A 20331-nucleotide genomic window follows, 5' to 3' on the forward strand; every position below is an offset into this window, starting at 1 on the left:
TCAAGACAGAAATTGTTAGATTTCTGGATACAAATGACATCAAGGGATATGGGGATAGTGGGGGAAAATGGCATAGAGGTAGATGATCATCCATGGTCTGTTTAAATGGTGGGGCAAGCGCGACGGGCCAAATGGCTTACTCCTGCTCCTATTTCCTATGATCCTATGAATGGTCACTTGGACAGCAGGCAGCCAGTATCAGAGCAGCATCTGAGTCACGAGAGAAGAACAAACTGGGATAGTATGAGATGGCAGGTTCTCGAAGTGAAAGACAATCAGCACAGAATTCATTGCACTTGTGACTATGTGGGGCTGTATGTGTAACTTTCCTAGCCTCCATTCCCTCCCGTAACAATGGTTCTTGTGGAGTCCTTTCTGATTCCCTCTTTTGTACCTGTATTTGCTCCTGGCATTTTTAAACAGTGTAGATTTTATGCAAACTCACTTTTTTAAAATCCATCCTCCCTGTGTTGAGGTTTTCAGTGACCTAAGGGAAGCATTCATGTGATAAACTTTAAAAATATGCATTTTAAAAGTCAAAATTTTCACAAAATCTCTGCAGTACCATATTGTATTTTTGAGAAAAGAGCCAACATTCACCACCACCAGACTCTCCTCACCCTATTGGATGCCCCTTTCCCATATTAGAAAAAAAACCATAAAAGTAATCCGTGGGCACAGTATGATTGTAAAGTCAGCCAAATTTTCAAATTGTGAAAGAAATTCAGTGAGTTCACATGGAATATATATTCATCTTTTATACTCCTACACACATGAAATAGTATTAGTGTATCCAACGTTGAAAAAGTGGGATATGAATACAATATTATAACTTTATATGGAATAGTTGAGTTTAGGTAGACAGTATCTCTTTAAAAACTTTGAATCCTTTTTGAAACTGAAACTTGTATAAATCAATACTTCACAGAAAATTCACTGGCTCTCTAATAGGTGATTTGCAATTAAAATAACTACAAAGGTAATGACTATGCAATTGAGGACATCTGGCTTATTTCTGAAGATCGTGAAAAATTATGCACTATTCCGCTAAACACCAATTGGAAAGAAACAAAATAGAACTTTCAGCAAAAGGCTGAACTGCGCGTAAAAATACATTGGATGGATTGTATTTAAAACTAAAGCAACAGCAGAATTTCGTTCGTGCATATCTTGCCTGGAACACTACACTCTATTAAACAGTAACAACAGGTTAAAATTAAGCTTATATTCCACAAAAAGGCAGTCTTAAATGTTAAAAACAAATAACGATGACACCAGTACCTGTAATGAGAAAATGTCCACAAAACAACACTTGAGAAAGGAAAGATTTCATTGTGGTTTTCCTCTCTGCATTTATGCAAGTGTCCGACTATAACAAAACACTGAATGTGTGTGTGCTATCCTGCTGCCAGTCAGGCAAAAGCGATTAGTAATTAAACCAACCAATATAGAGAGGGTTGCACTTTAATATAAGTTGGTCTCGCTAGTAATCCGCCTCCTTTTTATCCCTTCCCAGCTGGCTTCTGTCAGGACTGACATGAAGAATGCTCGTTTCCTTTTTCTTGGATGTTATATATTGCTACAAAGGCCAATCACCATCAATTTGACCTAACATTTCTTTGAACTTACAGGGTCTTGCTATACGATGGAAATAAGTTAGAGATATACAAAAGAATTTTAGACTTCTACAGCTATCTAATTTTAGGGTTGCACTTTTCAGTGTATGGTTCTAACTTCAAGTCTGCAATGCACAAGTGCAATTTGCATGGTGTATCACAGAATTAACTACACACTGGACTGAATTGTGTTTCACTTTTAATTGGTTTGTTCTACTCTACGTGTTTAGTTCAGTAGGGAAGTTAAGGGGAAAGTTCAGTGGGGAAGACTCCACTGGTAGATTAATATGAGTCACAGAGAAAATGGCTTTGTATACTCAGTACTTGAGCTATGGAGTTGTTCCAGTGGACTATTGTAAACTGCATCTGTGGATTGAAGATTATTCTGTAATTTCCCTTGTTCATTTGTTTACATCCCTTTTTTTCATAAAATGACTTGATCCACTATGCATATCAGGTGGCAACTAAATCTCGCACACAATGTCAGCTAGAAAAGCTGCAGCACAACAGTAATTGAGCTGTCATGCCTGGCTCCCTTCCCCCTCACTAAATCCTGTCCTACTGTGCTTCAGAAGCTGAAAACAGGACTAGTAAAAACAAAGGCATTGCATGGCTAACTACAACACATGATCTGTTTCCTTCAAAGTGTACATAATGAGCCAAATGGCTTATTTGCTATTTTTATATTCATAAGCCTGTACAAGCATAAGAAAAGATCTGATCACAGAAACCATGGGCAGCATCAATGCAAACAATAGTTCTGTAAACTATGGATGCTTTCTCTTTAACAAGGACTGTATATTCTCATTTTGCTGTGTTGTCTGCATTTTTGCAACTTTTCTCAAAATATGTAAGTTTCAGTTCTATTATTTGTTCCAGCAAATATTATCTCGCAGGTCAGATTCTATGTCCTCACTCTGTTTACAATGTTCAAGATTGTAGATTTATGAAAGTGACAAAGAAGGTGAATACTTATTGTGGACAGTGAGTGAAAACCCTCTGAAGTGTTAAAAGTTTAATCTTTAGGAGATAAGAGCATTGGAGGCTTATGTAAGTATATTCTGAATCGTCAGAATTTGTTTTATTGCTGCAAAACATATTCAAAAATAAAAATTATAAAATGATTAACAGGAACAGCAGTAGGCTAGGAATTTATGTTTAATATCCTCAATAAATGAAAAATTAGTACTAGACTAGCAGGATTGAAGGATGCAAAGCCCATAAGTATATATGCAAAACCTTCATTTTCAAAACTCATAGACGCAAATGATTAAAGACATTTCCTTCTTCCGTTAAGTGATACCAGAGCAGTGCGAAACACTATTACAAAAGAAAAGGCTGTAAAACATAATTTGGAAGAAATCAAATACCCTAGGAAAATATATTTTCATGATATGTTGATTCTGTTTATCAAATATGCCATAAATTATGCTCATCAGCACACTGTACTTCATGAGGCATTATGATATCAGTAATGCTTTGTAATAATAAGTATGCAGAGAAACTGGTCTTATTATACAAAGTGATCTATAAATTCACAAGAAAAATCCTTAGTGTACATGACTGGCTAGGAACAGTTACTCTTCAAGAGAAAACTGGGACTTTCTCCTCTCCTCCAGCAGAATACCATGGGGATCATTTTAACTTTGGGTGATGGTGCATAATTGGCAATAATTCAATATCGCCCATTTTACATCATCGGTCATAGTTAAAATTAGCTCACACATTTCTACATGGTATGCGATCTTTTGACCTGGCTAAGATATAAAATGTATTCAAGGTCTCCCTTAACTTGAGTTTGCAACCTGCTTGGAGGTTAGATATTGAAATCAGTTAAGTTGTTTGCACACTTCCTTGGGGCTTTTTTTTGAACAGAACTCTCCAGTATTTATCACCATGCAGTGATACCATGCTGTCACACAGTATATTGCAAATGATGACATTCTTGCATGGAGTAAATTGCAAATCATGTTATGCCTGCATGCAGTGTATTGCAAATGTAGTTGCTGTATTATTGCTCAGAACGTGAATCATTTAGTTCAGTTGAGCCTGAACCTTCACTGGATATTTCTATACTCAGCACGTTGTCAGTTTTAATTTTCCATAGAATCCCAATATTTTAAAAGGAAACAAAACTTCAAAAAAGCAATATTACTCTAAGATAAATTGGGGCAAATCTCATCTTCGTACGATGTATTACTGTTTGCTGGAGATATTTTATGCTGATTCAGGCCCTTATTTTATAGTCATTATCAGCTTCCCTAAATCCACGGACTCAACTGACTTGGGTCAGGGGTTAACTTAATCATAATCTGTTCCATCTGAAATTGGTCAGCATGGGCCATTCAGTCAAAGCTTTAAAGTCTGATCAAATTCTGACTCACCAGAGGTCTGAGGTCCTACTCTTTGATTTGCTGTGTTTCTCAACTGAAATGTTTCTGGAACTTTTTCGATTGTTCTGTGATGCTAATTTGATGTAATAAGCTGCAACCAGAAGTTTAAATAGTGCTGCCATGGCTGGACTAATTTACAGAGCAGAGAAGATTAGCCGCTATTATTTTGCTGTCAGCTCCGCTCCCACGCACATTCATTCAGCCCACTGAATTTATGAGAGGGGTCAGTGTGACTAAACCACCTGCTGCTGTTTATTCAGTTCCCCTAAATTCTTTTCAAAACTTGTTTTGTAAAACTAAAAAAGTGACCTTGTATTTTAGTGTCTTGTATTTTCTCATTACTAAAGTTTGCTCGATTTCACCAACTGTAAAAACCATCATGGCTTTCCAACAGGCAAGTCAAATTTGGGTCAAAGGTCAATAACCAACCACCCTTTGCAGGAATGTAGCACTAGAAATCTCAGCAATGAGCAACTGGAATTCTCTATAAAAACTTTGGAAATTCTTCATAGTGCAAGAATTATTAACTGTCCATAGGGATTTATACAATTTTCCATAATTACAGAGATTGAACAAATTAGTTACCATATTGATATTAATCCTCTTCCGTTATATGTATAATCTGCTGACTACACTGACTAAAAGTTTCTCTAGTTCTTTACAGCTCATCAGAAAATTATGGGTAGTGGAGCATGATTTGTATCTGTGTTCACTAAGATGAGTTGTGACAGTGCTATGAATGGAAGATTTAATTATCCATTAACCAATGTATTTTCCCAGTTTTTACTTGACATTATTGGACATGTTGTAGGAATTACTAGCTTTGGGTGTGATGAGGAGAGCAATAAACTGCTAGTGTAACTTGAGTTCATGTTCAGTCTGAGTGAAAACCCATGGGACCCAGACCAAAGTGTTTTCAATCCCACCGTGCACATATGTAAAATGCACCCACAGCAGAAATATACCTTCTGCGCAAAATTGGGAAGGACTGGCCCCAGCACTACACAAGGAAAAATTTTTTCCTTGCCATACTACAGGGTAGTTTCAAATCAACAATGATCAAAGAGTTTGAAATATGCAATAGTTTTGCAATTTTAAGCTTCAGTTTCCAGTTACACAAACAAAACAATGTTTGCTGAAGGCAGTTTAGCAGCCTCGGATCTTGGTGTATTAATGCATCGTGCTATGGAGTGATAAAATGTAGGTCATTGAGGGAAGCACCTGATATTGTATGGGTACTTGCCCACAGCAACCCAGTTGCTCATGCTCACCTCTTATTGGATAGTTGCAGGGCAATACCTGAGCAGTTGCTTACTGATACTCTGGGGAAAAACGAACAGCAGGAGTCCAACTTACAAAATAGGAGAATGTTTTAATAAAAGAAGTAAGCATTAAACCAGATTCTTGCTGTTGATAATTATCCTGACTTCTGCCAACTGACAAGCTGTCAAGTAAAAGATCAACATTGAAAATGTGGAAATGGGTATCTCACAATTTACCAACTGATTGCCAGTTACAAGAAGCCTTCTATACCTGCTTTGAGAGACAAGCTTGGTGCACAGGTTTGTACAATGATTATTTTTGCTGAGGTTTGATGCCTGTGGTCGTGTGCATTAAATGAGCAGACCTCTTACCTACAGAGTAGTACATATTTGTCCAATTTCATTTCAGGATATAAATTCAGGTACTAAAAAAAAATCCCAATATGTGTTCAATTGTTTAATAATTTAAGCCTATCCGAAAGAAATGTTTTGTATGCAGACATCCTCGAGCTGTAACCAATGAAAGATGACTAACAGCATGATGTGCTCTTGTTCCAACATTTATCTGTCAGCCAAGACAATTTATTTTTGCCTCTTAGTTAAACAACACAGCTACTACCCTGGATTCATGCTGAATTCTATACATAGTTCGTGTACTGTACTTTTGCTCCAGTTACACACTGAAACTGACAATTGTGCTGAATTCAGTCATTTCTCCAGATTTTATACTTCTCTCAATTTACTTTCAGACAGTGAGGATAGCTTTAAAAAATAAGTCAAAGATGTATGGTCTTTTATTTAAACCTCAATTTAATGTCAAATGGGAAATTCCTCTGGTTAAATAACCTATGGGCTGGAATTTGTTCCCAGCCCGGCGTCGGGTTCCATGGTGGGGAGTTTGGAGAATCGGAGCAGCAGTGGTTGCCAGGGAACCCGACGCCAGGATTGCCAGACCCGATACTCCCGGGGGCAGGATAGGTCGACATCAACCTTCCTGCTCAGACCAATTGAGGCCCTTAGGTGGCCTACTCCCACCACCGCTGGGATTTTATTAGTGGGGGTGGTGGGGGGTACTTCAGCGAGCAGGGACAGCGCCTTGGAAAATCAGGTGCCCTCCCTACGGACTTGGGGAGGGGGGGGGGGGGGTTGTCCCTTCTTCATGGGCAATTCGTGGCCCATGGAGGACCCCCCCTTCTGGAAACTGCTCCACCTTCTGGGACTCCCCTCCCCCGAACCGAACGCCCACCCCGCCCCAACCGTCCTCATCGGACCCCTGCGGACTGGCCCCACTTACCTGCGCCCCAGGGTCGTCTCCATCTTCACTGCAGACCTCCTGCAGTACTGGCAATGGCCATGGCTCCCAGTGTGCTCCACGGTTGAGAAAAAATGCAGAAGCGTGGTTTCCGACACCCGGAGCCCCGCCTCCTGCATAAAATTCAGCCCTACGTCTTTTAAAAATTGCCATCTATAAAGCTCAGATATTTTTCCAGGACATAGTTTCCATAAAACAAGGTACAGAGCTAGTTCCTGGTGTTTGTAGTTTGCACTGATTTGCAAATTGATCATGTTTCTGACGGGTGCTGAATTTCAAAATTTGAATATGATTATTTTGAGGAGTCACAATGCTGCACCCCAAGTGCATTTGTTTTTTGCGGCTTGTGCTAGGAGAAATTTCCAAATCTAGAGTCTAAACCAATAAGAATGAAAGCTTAATAGTCTATTACAGAAAAAACATTCCCAAAATGTATGTTTGAAAAAGGAATTACTGAATCACCACAAAGATTATCTCATTTGAGCAGCTGGGTAAAAATATAGAAATTAGGAGAAGATAACTTACTTCATACGGATGAGAGAGCACTTTGGCAGGTCAATTATGGTCCTCTCACTTCTCGAAACTGATATGTTGAAAGTCTTGTACTTTTACTAAACCTGACTCGCAAGATTCGCACATAAATAATGGTCAGTTGGTCAAGGAAATGCAGAGCATCCCACAACTGTGGAAGCATTCCCTAGCAAGAAGTAGATCTCCTCAGGAGGGGTGGGAAGAAAATTGTCAGAAACACTCGGACTATTACCTGTAAATCCAGGTGCACAATGACATTGGAATCCATTGATTTGATCTTCACAAGTTCCTTTATTCATACAAGGATCAGACTCGCATTCATCAATGTTTACTGAGCAGTGCTCTCCTTTAAAACAAAATGAATAATTAAAAATCTAGTTGTATAAAAATTCTTAGTCTGCAAATTGAATTATCATTGGACTACCTTCTAATGAACATACTGATGCATGTAGTCAGAAGCCATGTGTTGAACCCTAAAATAAAAGCAAAATACTGCAGAAGCTGGAAATCTGAAATAAAAACAAGTAGTGCTGGAAACACTCAGCAGGTCTGGCAGCATCTGTGGAGAGAAAAAGGTCACAGACCTTAAACGTTAACTCTGTTCCTCTCTCCACAGATGCTGCCAGACCTGCTGAGTGTTTCTTGCACTTTCTGTTTTTATTTGTGTGTTGAACCCTTATAGGTAAAGGGCTTTGTTGAACACTGGCAAACACAAAGGAATCCAGGAAAGGGCAGTAAATCCTTGTTGCACCAGATTATAGTACCTTTTTCATTCCTTTATTCCCCATTAAGTAAGGTTATCACCGTTTGCTGAATTCCAACATGGACAGGAACAGAATAGGGATAAGGCAGGAGTAATATGACTCCGGTTTTGATAATTATGAAATTCTATTGAAAATCAGACACAATAATTAAGAATCCAAATTATAAGAGACAGAAGTACAAAGCAAAAATGGATGTCTTTGAAAAAACAGACTTTTGCTATCTTTTTATTTCAGAAATTTCCAAGAATCCTACTTAAAGAACGTTCAAAAGGAGTGCAATTTATTCAATGTACCTCACCAATACAGTAACATAATAGTGTCACCAGAATTTTGTTTGATATCTTGCAAAAATATCATCTTTCTTAGCCACACAAAAAAATTTTGAGTGGGGTCTCGCTGCTGTGCTACTCTAGTGATGTCAGTGAAGGGCACTGCCTCATCCATTCTGAACTGATTCAATAGGACGTGGCAGTAGCTGTGATTTAGGACTGGCCTGAGAGCCCAACCTTGAGAAATGACACTATATGCTAGGAAATCAGAATTTTCAATGAATATACAAATAAATATTTACTATTTAGAAAATCTTCCCATTTAATTTTGGCTTGCAAATTTTATTAGAGCATTATTCAGACCTGAGTGCTTCCTATCTCTATAAACTAGCTTAGTTGTGAGTCTGGGACTCAACCATGCTAATAAATAGACTGGGCAGCTTCATTTATTTTAATTCTGAACGACTGTTAATTGCTGTATAAATAATGTAGCTTTAGTACTTTTTTCAGCACCATATAACAAGCAATCAGCAAAGCTGGTTGTGGTGCTTGGACTAAAAAGTTGCTGGCTCACAGTGAGTTGTTATGATCTGGAATGTACTGTCTGAAAGGGTGGTAGAAGCAGATTCAAAAATGACAATCAAATGGGATTACATATACACTTGAAAAAGGAAAAATATGCTGGGCTATGGGAAAAAAAGAGGAGAGTGGAACTAATTGGATAGCTCTTTCAAAGAGCCAGTGCAGGTATGATGGGCTGAATGGCCTCCTTCTGTGCTGTATCATTCTATGATTTCATGATTCTAGTTTTGGTACTCTCGGCACAAAATCAGATAGATCCTTGTGCTGGTTTAGTGATCTCACTGTGAAACATTTTACAGGGCAACTACAGCGTAGTAACTAAGTTTGTAATGTATAGTGTTTTCACTGAGTACAAAAGGGAGAAAAAAGACCATTGTCCTACTCTAAAATTCTGCGGACTCCACTTGTAAAGAAAGTTTCCCAAAATAACAGAAGGGCAATATTCTGGTGGTAAAATACGTAGCTTAATTTCATGTTCATTGGACAAATTAATAGGCAATTTGAATAATCCCTGTTTATCCTATGAGTAAGGAAGGCTGCATAACTCACCACTCATGAAATCATGAATGAGTTTGAAAGATCTTGATTCTCTCTATATTCAAGTAGGTGACACTGTTCTGCTTTTTAAAGCCCAAAATTTAAGTTTTATAACTGAGAAACTGCTGTGGGCCAGCAATGTTTTAATCCCACTAGTTGTCATCTTTGCGAGGCTTTAAAAATAAAAACCCCATTTAAATTTGTCCATATACAGCAAGTTCCTCTAGAATGTTTAGGAGAGTGAGCAATGAAAGATACCGCTACCCTGCCTGCCTGCCCCCACTCAGTATTTTGCCCTCTACCTGTAAGAAGAGGTATTGAGAGCTGAATATTAAAATAATGCCCCTCCTCAAATTTGTAAGCAAATACACTTGCAACTTCCAATGTATTGGGAGTGTGCAGAGAGCTGTCTGCTTTTGTTCCATTTCACAACACTTCTAAGCCTGTACTTTTGAGTTCTGAGGTTCAAGTTTAGGCTGACCCGCAAAGCCAAGTTGACAAAGGCAAATGTAGCCAGATGCATCGGCATAACTGAAAGGAGACTTGAATTGTGGGAGATTGCCATAATATTCTTGAGTGGAACGTTCCAAACATGTGCCATTATTCATACAAGGCTCCATCGTGCATTCATTGATATCAATTTCACAGTGTGGTCCAATGTAACCTGTTAAAATGGATACAAATCACAAACATTAGATGCTTGTATTAATATAATTCATAACATTCGGTGAACTTATAACCTTATAGGACTAATCCAAGCACTACAACTAGCTTTGCTGATTGCTCATCACATGGTACTGTAAACAGTACTAAAGCAACATTATTTACACAGTAATTAATTGTAGCAGTTCAGAATTAAAATAAATGTGGCCACATGGCCCATCAGTAGCATGGTCGAGTCCCTTACCAATGTTAAGAGAAACGAGAGATGATAGAGATGAGAGTGGAGGGTGAAGCCAGATATCCCATTCATCTTACCATAGAAACCTACGGTCCTGTCTTCCTTCCATACATCAAAACACATAGTGGTCTTAGGAAGGAAAGTCGGAACATATGATTAGGCCATTTAATCCCTTGAGCCTGATCCGCCATTCAGTTAGAACATGGCCGATCTGTATCTTAACTCCATCTACCTTCTTTAGTTCCATAACCCTTAGATTCTTCTTAGGCAAGGGTATTATCAGTCTTCGTTTTAAAATTTTCAATTAAGTATCCCTAACAGCTTTATGGGGAGAGAGTTTGGTCACTTAGACACACCCGTATCATGTTAGTTACTTCCTCAAAAAAAAAATCAACTAGGTTCGGTAAACATCACTTGCCCTTTAAAAATCCATGTTGGCTCTCTCTGATCAGTTCATGTTTGTCCAAGTGCTCAGTCACTATGGCCTTAGTAATAGATTTTGTGACTCTTGAATGATTCACAGAACCTTTGCCTCCACAATACTACCCAGAAGATGTTTTTAAGTATTTATCTATCTTTCTGATGCCAAAGCAGCCTTTGATCACAGGATGATTTGCCCATCTTGATTCATCCTTCCAGAAAAATCCTACAGTCCCCCATAGCTGCATCTAATTGTTTTCTGAATGATTCACCTCCACTAAATAAAGAGAGGCTCCGGTCTCTGATTAAAATGTCAACATCTTTTATCTCTTCGGATGCTGGTGGCTCCTTTTTTTAACATTTTCTATTCATATTTGAGAGAAACTAAGTTTAAAAACTACCCCCAATGACCATTTGACTCCTTCTAACAGTTCTTGACTGGGACCAATTCTTTGCCTTAGTGGTAGCATTCCCACCTCTAAGTCATAAAATGCAGAGTTTGGACCCCCCGCCAGATGGTCTCGGCGAGCAGAGACCAGGCTCTGGCTCTGAATTAACATTCAGTATAATACTCATTTCTAGTGCGGGTGGGTTGCTCCCCTCATCATATGGGGCTATCCACATTGTTGTCTCTTATAAAAGATAGTTATAGCCCTGGAAGGACCGATCACATCGTGGCCTCAGGCTGTTAATCAGCTTGCAAATCATAAGATATAAAAAACAACCTGGTTCTTGACTGGGCTGCTGGATAGAGCACTTTTCAGGTTTGAAGCCAGAAAATCTAATGTAAACAAATGGATTACATGTCAGTTAACAGGATGGTGGTCACTCAATGGGCTGGATTTTGTAGTCCCGCCGCCGGGAGCAGCAGTGGGTGCGGAAAAGGGCAGCTGTCCTCCACCTGTGATTCTGCGGCGAGCAGCCAATTTACATATTCACGGCGGCCGCCTCCTCCCCCAATCACATGGCAGGGGCAGCATTGGTGACACCGTGAACGGCGTCACCAATGCAGAAACAGGTGCTGTTGCCATTTTTAAAAGGCTGCCAGCCCTGCAGACAGGGCTTTACCCACCCCCCCCCCTCCACTTCCCTATAGACAAAGTGCAGAGTTCACCCCTTCCCCACACCACTACCCATCAGAATGCAGACTTCACCCCTTTCCCACCCCTTACTCATCAAAGTGCAGTATTCACTCTTTCCCCACCCCCTTAGCCATCAGAGTGAGTTCACCCCTTCCCTCCCTCCATACCATCAGTGCAGAGTTCACCCCTTCCCCACCCCATCACCCGAGTGAAGGGTTTGCTCCTTCCCCACCTCGGTGGCGGCAGCTTTCCCTGCATGGGAAAGTAAAGGCGTGTGAGTGCCACTTGTTGCGCTGAGGATCAGGAACTGAAGGTAATTCGCTGCGGTTTATATTTTATTTCATGCAAATGTGTTATTAAATATGCTAAGTCAGGTCCCATGGTAGAGCAGCAGAGGGGCCGCCACGGAGCTTCCCCGCCGCCTGGAAGTCCTTGGCAATCCTGGTGTCGGGTTCCGTGGCAGCCACTGCCGCTCCGATTTTCCAGCCCCCCGCACACCACAGAACCCAACATTGGGCTGGCAGCAAAATCCAGTCCAATAAGCTTAACATTTTTCACAGAAAAACCTCTGCAGACAGTTGGAAAGTTGTTGATGTTAGTTGACTGCAAGCTTGCTGGAAAAAATAGAATCAATGTCTCTGGAGTTTTAATATTCCCTATCCCCTCCCTTTTGTTCCTGCGGAGCATACTCACCAGCCCAGCAGAGACAAATGTAGTCTTTCACTCCTTCCAGACAAGTGGCGTTGTTAGCACAGGGATCGGATGCACACTCTGGGATGTCTATCTCACAGTTATTGCCCACAAATCCAGTATCAACACAGTCACACATGTAACTACAGAAACAAAATGGAGCATGTGAGTATTGATTCTCAATTTCAGCAAAGGGGCTTAGAATTCAAATGTAGATTATCGGTGATTTTATGGCTCTAAGCATTTTAGTTTGGTTATTATGAGAGAATGGCAGATCCTTTGATACAGTATCCTTATGTCCTCATGCACTGTGTCACAGGTATAAACTTGTGCTTTCAATTTCCCCACACCAAGTTTGTCAGGTCCACAATAAAGGAAAAAGGATGGAGGGTAAGAGGCCACCTGAGCCAATGTCACGCCACATAGTTGCTGCTTAGGTGCATATTGTCAAAGGCCTTGCCTTTTTGCTTCAGGAATACTGCGCAGTGTGATGGAGGAAACTTAATCTTTTTGAAGTTGAAATTCCACTGTGCAATTTTTGTAATGCATTAGTTAACATGTTGTGAAATTCCTCTGGTGAGTTTAATATTAAATATTACCCAGAGGTATCCAATGTGATACCTCATGAGCATGTTAATCAATATGTTACAAATATTTAACAGCGGAATTCCAAACCTTCAGCCTTTTTAAAGAATGTTTGTTCTGTATTAAAATTGGTCTGTGGTTCTGCATTAGGTTCTCTTGTAGAACTAATCACTTTTTTAAAAAAAAGTGGTATTTGGAGGATTAGCAATTGTCCTGCCCAAGACAAATGCTGCCCAGATTGCAATATTACTACAGCTGTGCAAATAGATGTAGGATGCAGTATGTGTTCAGTCAAGAATGTTGCACAATGATGAATTGAAAGTGCAATCATGTGGCGAAAAAGTGAAAACCCACATCATTCTCAGACACAAATGTCTTTTCAGTGTGGTGCCAATACCAAGTTCCATTGCTAAGCAGCCATATATGTCCAAGCACAGATAGAGTGACCATATAGTAAGCACTTCTTTCTCTTCCAATCCTAAGATATTATGCACTGCAAAAGGATAAGATTCCTGTGGAGTTTCAAACTCCCAATGTCCTGCATCTCAGCCTGGCTAAGCCTACTGAGCTTACCATGTGGATCACAAGCTGGTTAATTCACTATCCTACCCAAATATGATTTTGTCGCTGTTGTGATTCACATTGCATCTGTGACAGCTTTAAAAATGTCATCGCTTTCAGTAATAAAAAAGCAGAAAATTCTCCTGGCATCTTTGACAATATTCACCCCTCAACACATCATCATCAAAAAAAAATCACTGATCATTTGTCTCATTTGCATTTGTGCCATGGTGCAGAATGATGACCACATTTGCCTCTATAGAAATTACTGCACTCAAACTAATTTGCTATGTGAAATGAAAACTATCTATCTCCCCTTTTGTCATTGTGGAATTTATGTAGAATTCCAGTTCCCTGTTACCATAAACCACTGGGTACCACATCAAGCTCATGAACCAATTTGAAAGATGTCACTTGAAGCATTGAGGACCTCAGACCACAATGGAATCTTTACCTCAGCTGACTCATTGTGGAGTTAGTGATCTTACCAATGGAGCAACCAGACAATTTCAGGAAATGTCCACTTGATCAATGAACCTGCTTCCTTATCCTCCTAATTTAACAGATTCACAGAATCACATAATTGTTACAGCGCAAAAAGAGGCCATTCAGCCCATCGTGTCTGCATGGCTCTCTGAGCAATTCACCTGGTGCCACTCCCCTGCCTTCTCCCCGTAACCCTGCACATTCTTCCTTTTCAAGTAACAGTCTAATTCCCTTTTGAATGCTTCAATTGAACCTGCCTCCACCACACTCTCAGGCAGTGCATTCCACACCTTAACTACTCACTGCGAGAAAAAGTTATTCCTCATGTTGCTTTTGCTTTTTTGTGATGAAAACAGCAATATTTGACCCTCTGGCCAATCCCACCCCTGCTTATCCATTTGGCTATGTACATGTAGGAGTCAAGAGCTATGGAAGTTTTCTGGTGCCCAACTCTGAGAAAGTAAGTTTTTAAATTTGTTAACATGAGCATTTACAGATCAGCATGAGCCAAATTTTGGCTCATTAATGTCACTGTGCTTACTTTGCACTATATAATGCATAAGATTAAGCTATTAAGTTTGGGGTTGGAAAACAGCCTTGCATCATTTTGTCAGGGTGAGATAGCTCACAAACCATGCAATACAATGTGTTGACATGAACAACATCATTGTATCCAAATTAGCAAAAAAAAAGTTAAACATTTTTGGCAGAAACTGTCCTATAAATATTCTTTTAAAAATGTCAAAGCAAGACATGAGGAAGATTTCCTGTAGTACTACATGCTATCAACATCATAGCATGGTGAGATGATTTCTTAGTCATTTCTATTTCTAGTGTAAACTTGTTGTTTTATAATTTTTTTTTTAAAACAGTGACTTTTAGAAATCTTTCTGCAATATTTGATGTTGACAACCAGGGGAAACCTTCGGCCAGTGTTGTGCCATTTGTGTGCCTGATGCCTGTGACATGTTAATCTTTTTGCCCCGTATATTAATCAGTAGTCAGGCACTGCAATACATTTTAACAGGAGTTCCATGAAATGCTCTTTTTTCAGATGTTAATCTGCAATTTATTTTAGTTCACAATAGTAACCATCTCTTAGTGTAACAGAATATAAATTCTCCTGTAGCCCCTGAGTACATTGAAAGAGCTAGCTGTAAGGTACAAATGTTGAGTTACATACTGTGCCTCCACCTAGGGGTAGAAATGAGAATACCATTTGAAAAGGTAAGATGTGAAAAATCACTAGGCTATTCTTTTTTTCTTTTGCATTTTAAATTGATTTTTCTTCCCTCAATTCTGAGGATGTTCCAGTAGCCAAGAGTGCAGGTAGGTTGCCTATACACAGGACCATACGTCTTCAGCCAACCACAAGAAGATGTATTAGAGTAAACCCTCTTTCTAACTTGCCCTTTCTCACTACTGGGAACTGGGTAACCTCTGTTTGCCAACTTTCCTGTTTCCATAGTTGAAGTTGGAACTTGTGTGGAAAAACAGAGGTTCAGTATTTGCTGTTGCTCCCAAATCACAGCTGCCTCCTATTTACTGTGTGCAATACTGTAATTGTCTTGGTGTCGGTCTATATAATGTCGTGAAGACCCCCACCTGCCAAGAATGAGGCATACTAATTTCATCATATGAATGTTAATTTTAAACTGTTGCTGGAGTGAAGAAATTACTTGTTTAAAGAGATCAGCAGTGGCTGGAAGAACATTTGCATACTAAGACAGTGCTTGGTGAGACAAAAGAATTGCTCACTGATTCAATTAACAGAGATTGTTCTGGGCAATGGTGAGCCACATCTTACCGGTTTAAGAGACAGCACTACACCCCACCCACCGAGAGCTTTGGAATCCAGAAAAGACGGAGACAGGAGAGTTTGTTGGAAAAACTTAGTCACATGACTAACCTGCTGGTCAATTTGGAGGTTTGAATTGGGCTCACAGGACAGTTTGGGTCAGGCTGCAGATTGTAACTGAACTGGAACAAGACAGACACTCTCCTGGCTGGCTCGCTCTCACTTTCTCACAGGCCTCCAGACCCACTGAAGACATGTAACCCTCAAGAGAGAAAAGACTCCTACATCGAAACAAGTTAAAGCATGCATTGGGCCCCAACGAACAGCAAGACTTACCGGCAACCAAAGACTCCACATTGAACTCAAAGGACCATAAATAACTACCAGATATTGCCTCAAACTTTTCCCCTTTATTCTTTCTACTTTTTCTGTCTCTATCTGCGTGTGTGTTTATCACTTTTGCATGCTAGTGTGGTCGCATCGCATATTCGTAGTCGTTAACCAAATTAGAGTTTAAGATTAATAAACTTCCACCTTTTTTGTTTAAATCTAAGAAAACCTGTCTGATTTCTTTGCCTTACAATTGGAAAGCGATGAACAAGGATTAATTGAGGGGGAGATAAAACACAGTGTTTTTAAAAATTAAACCCTGTTACGGTTAAACCAGGCAAAGGGTGAGAGGGAACCCCTAGAAGCCTATCTCATCTGGTCGTAACAATAGCATATACAACAAGAGATCTGGGAGTAGAGATCGTACATTTTTGGGGGCCCAGATTTTGCAGTGGTAATGACATTGAAACGGTCAGCCTTCGCCATCAGTACTCCACTGAAACTGATAATGAGTATGCGCATGTGTGAAATAATGCAGAAATCCAGAAGTTGCTATCAGTGATTCTTTGCTTCTCTGGAGGGTGCACTGTTAAGGCACCCCCAGACTGCAATCAATGGGAAATCAATTGAATTGTTGACAACTTCCACCCTTATGCTGTTAGTCTAGCAGCAAAAACCCTTGAAAAAGTTACATCTTGTTGAATGAGGTGTAACTGGGTTTTTAGTTTTTTTTTAGTTTTAGAGATACAGCACTGATTTTTTAATGGTGTATTAGCTTCATAATTACTTCTAAAACACCTTATTGGCCCTAAGAAGCTAATTTTGTATTTGTAGAGTATCAAATTTATACATAATTTTTAAAAATCCACATTTTAAAAAAAAGTTCTCTTTTTAAAAGTTTATCTTTAGCTTCTATGTTAATCCAATCATTAATTTTTAGATAGCAAAATAAATTAAATTAAGAATTGAAGCATATTAAGTGTTTTTAACTTTCTGATTGCTTTGTGTGTCTATTTCAGTGTGATTGGCTGCTTACCTGATTTGCTGACACCATTGCTGCTGCACGCCAAGAAATCCCCTTGACATGATGCTAGATTTAAACTGATGTCGGGAAAGGGGAAAACCACGCCGCTAAGATTGTTACATCTTTGTGGGCAGCTTTCTTCGAGGTGAATGGCGAGCACTGTTGCTTCACTGCTGACCGCAAAATCTAGCCCATTATTACAAACTCAACAGCCAGACTAGGGAATACTTGTCAAATGTTGCACTTTTAGGAGAATATTTCACCTGAGATTTTCAACTGACAAGCCAGGAAATGCAAGAATCCATTAAGGTTAAAAAAACAGAAAATACTGGAAACACTCAGCAGGTCATTGATCTGAAATGTTCACTCTGTTTCTCTGTCCACAGATGCTGCCTGACCCGCTTTGTATTTCCAGCCTTTTCTGTATTTATTTCAGATTTTTAACATCTGCAGTATTTTGCTTTTGTATCCAATATAGTGGTTTGTCAAGTTTTAACTGATTTCACAAGGAATCTTCTATATCATGTTGCAATTTTTAAAGGGGCACTATCTTCATTATGGCATCCTTCTGTATGGCATCATCAATTCTCCACACAAAGTCCTCCCTCAACTTCTCTCTTTCTCTGTCTGCCAGTCTATTGTCAACCTAGCCGTTTTCTTTAAACCTTTGAACACAACATTACTATCCGACTACATGTTCACCTCTGTCACTGCCCTTTGTTTGAGTCTCTCCATTCTGCCTACAGTATTGAAACCACCTAGGAGAAAGACACCAAAGATGTTCTGTGTGATGGATCCTGTCGCTCTAAATCACCTCTTGTCTTTAATGAGCTCTCTGCCACCTTCACTGTTGATCATTCTATTCTCCTCTGTGGTCCCTGTCTATGACACTGCCTTCTCATGGTTCCATTCATATCTGTTACTGTGCAGTTCATTATGCCCACACATTAACGCGACATGAAATCGTGTGACATTGATCACAAGTCGTGGGAGTCAGTTGCCAGCATTCGCCAGAGCTGGCGGGCAGCCATAAAGACAGGGCTAAATTGTGGTGAGTCGAAGAGACTTAGTAGTTGGCAGGAAAAAAGACAGAGGCGCAAGGGGAGAGCCAACTGTGCAACAGCCCCGACAAACAAATTTCTCTGCAGCACCTGTGGAAGAGCCTGTCACTCCAGAATTGGCCTTTATAGCCACTCCAGGCGCTGCTTCACAAACCACTGACCACCTCCAGGCGCGTATCCATTGTCTCTCGAGATAAGGAGGCCCAAAAGGAGGAAGGAACTTCTAGTGTATCCAGAACACCATCCTTTGTTATTCCCTATTCAACGTGTTGGTGGAAGGAGCTGTAAGCAACATGTTAGCAGGTATGGAACACCGAACTCTAACTCTTTATCACTGTCATCAAACCAAAGTCTGATGCTATATACTTGCTGCTAGCTTATCTGACATCCGGCTTAGTCTGAACAAAGTCGCCAGTCCATAACTTCATGGCAGTTGGAAAATGAGACGTCATCAGAATATCTGTGGGCTCAACATCAGCAAAAATTAAACAATCCTGTGTGACTTCCACCAACACCCACACTTCACCATCAACTTGTATAACTGTCATAATCAGTCACCAGTCTGCATTCTTCCATCTCTGAAATTTTGCTGCTTGTACTCCTATCTCTTCGCACCGCCCCCCCCCCCCCCCCTCAGTATTAAAATCCTAATACAATCAGAGGCTGACCATTGCCTTAAGCCTGTCCTCTGAATGCTCCCAAAACCACTTTGACTTAATACCTTTAGAAGCCTGTTTGATTATGCTTTTGGTGCGCCCTCCTACATTTCACATAGGGCGGCACAGTGGCGCAGTGGGTAGCACCGCAGCCTCACAGCTCCAGCGACCCGGGTTCAATTCTGGGTACTGCCTGTGTGGAGTTTGCAAGTTCTCCCTGTGTCTGCGTGGGTTTCCTCCGGGTGCTCCGGTTTCCTCCCACATGCCAAAGACTTGCAGGTTGCTAGGTTAATTGGCCATTATAAATTGCCCCTAGTATAGGTAGGGAAATATAGGGACAGGTGGGGATTTGGTAGGAATATGGGATTAGTGTAGGATTAGTATAGATGGGTGGTTGATGGTCGGCACAGACTCGGTGGGCCGAAGGGCCTGTTTCAGTGCTGTATCTCTAAATCTAAAACTAAAAATTTCCTCCTTTATTCTGCCCAGTGCACACCTTTTTCCTCCATGTTAAGAACTTTGATATTAATGAGCACTGCACAAATACAAGCTGTTGTTTTCCCAACACAACAGCGCAATGATAGAAATTACACTGAAACATAAACCTACATCACTTGTATGGCACAGTAACAAAAACCACATGGGAATTTTCCCTGTTTCCCTGTTCATACAAGAAGATTGCACAGCATTCAACTCTTTAAAAATAGAATTCTTTTCAAAAATGTAGCATAACTCTCAATTGTTTGTCAGCTTCAAGATCAACAAGAAATTATATTTATGATAACTGTCTGGACAATTGTAAGTAGTTGTCACTTTTCTTACTATCCTTTGCAAGATACCATGGCAGACTATTGTACAATCACAATGCACCGTGAGGTTGGCAGGACATAGGCTCCCTCATGAAGTTCCCCACCTGGTATTCCCTAAGGAGGAAGACGTGCTGTAGCAGGACCAAAGCAGTATCATAGTCCTACAAGCTGCTTTTGTGAATCTCCAAGGCAGTCATGATTAGGGATATCTTACTGTGTCTATTTTCTAGGTTCAAACATGGTGCATTATTCCAGGAATTATTTTATGCAATAAGTTTGTAATTTAAATCTCAAATTTGAAACAAACCACACTTGAGTTATGCTATATTTTCAAGTAAACTTAGCGTATTTTTATGCATGAGATTTTTTTTTTAAAAGTGTCCTATTGCTGCTTCTCACATCATGTCCTAAAGAGAATCTTGAAACACCATTGTTATGCTATATATGATCCTGTCTATGTTTCAAAAGTAAGATCATACTATGACATTACCTCTCTCCCACTGTGTTTTAAACTCTACCCTTTAAACATTAGGTTTGTGTTTGCTTATGCACAATCCAAGGTAAGTAAATTAGTAATTAATTTATTTTTCTTTCTGCCCATTTAGTTTTCAGAAATATTTCAACTTTTGAAATATTGTTTAATTCTATTTCTATAACTATTT

At 39.9% G+C, this 20331-nt stretch overlaps 1 protein-coding gene across 3 annotated transcripts in view; it reads right to left on the reverse strand.

The window, feature by feature from the left end:
* The window catches only part of LOC137347711 (protein crumbs homolog 1-like), a 194648-nt gene that overhangs the window by 77416 nt on the left and 96901 nt on the right, over positions 1 to 20331 (reverse strand). For all 3 annotated transcript variants that reach the window (XM_068012525.1, XM_068012526.1, XM_068012524.1), the window contains 3 exons: positions 12363 to 12502; positions 9748 to 9930; positions 7347 to 7460 (listed from right to left, as the gene is read on the reverse strand). In XM_068012525.1, the coding sequence (XP_067868626.1) occupies positions 7347 to 7460; positions 9748 to 9930; positions 12363 to 12502 (437 nt within the window). The remainder of the gene's footprint in view (positions 1 to 7346; positions 7461 to 9747; positions 9931 to 12362; positions 12503 to 20331) is intronic.

The sequence above is a fragment of the Heterodontus francisci genome, chromosome 32 (assembly GCF_036365525.1).
Source record: "Heterodontus francisci isolate sHetFra1 chromosome 32, sHetFra1.hap1, whole genome shotgun sequence".
Lineage (NCBI taxonomy): Eukaryota > Metazoa > Chordata > Chondrichthyes > Heterodontiformes > Heterodontidae > Heterodontus > Heterodontus francisci.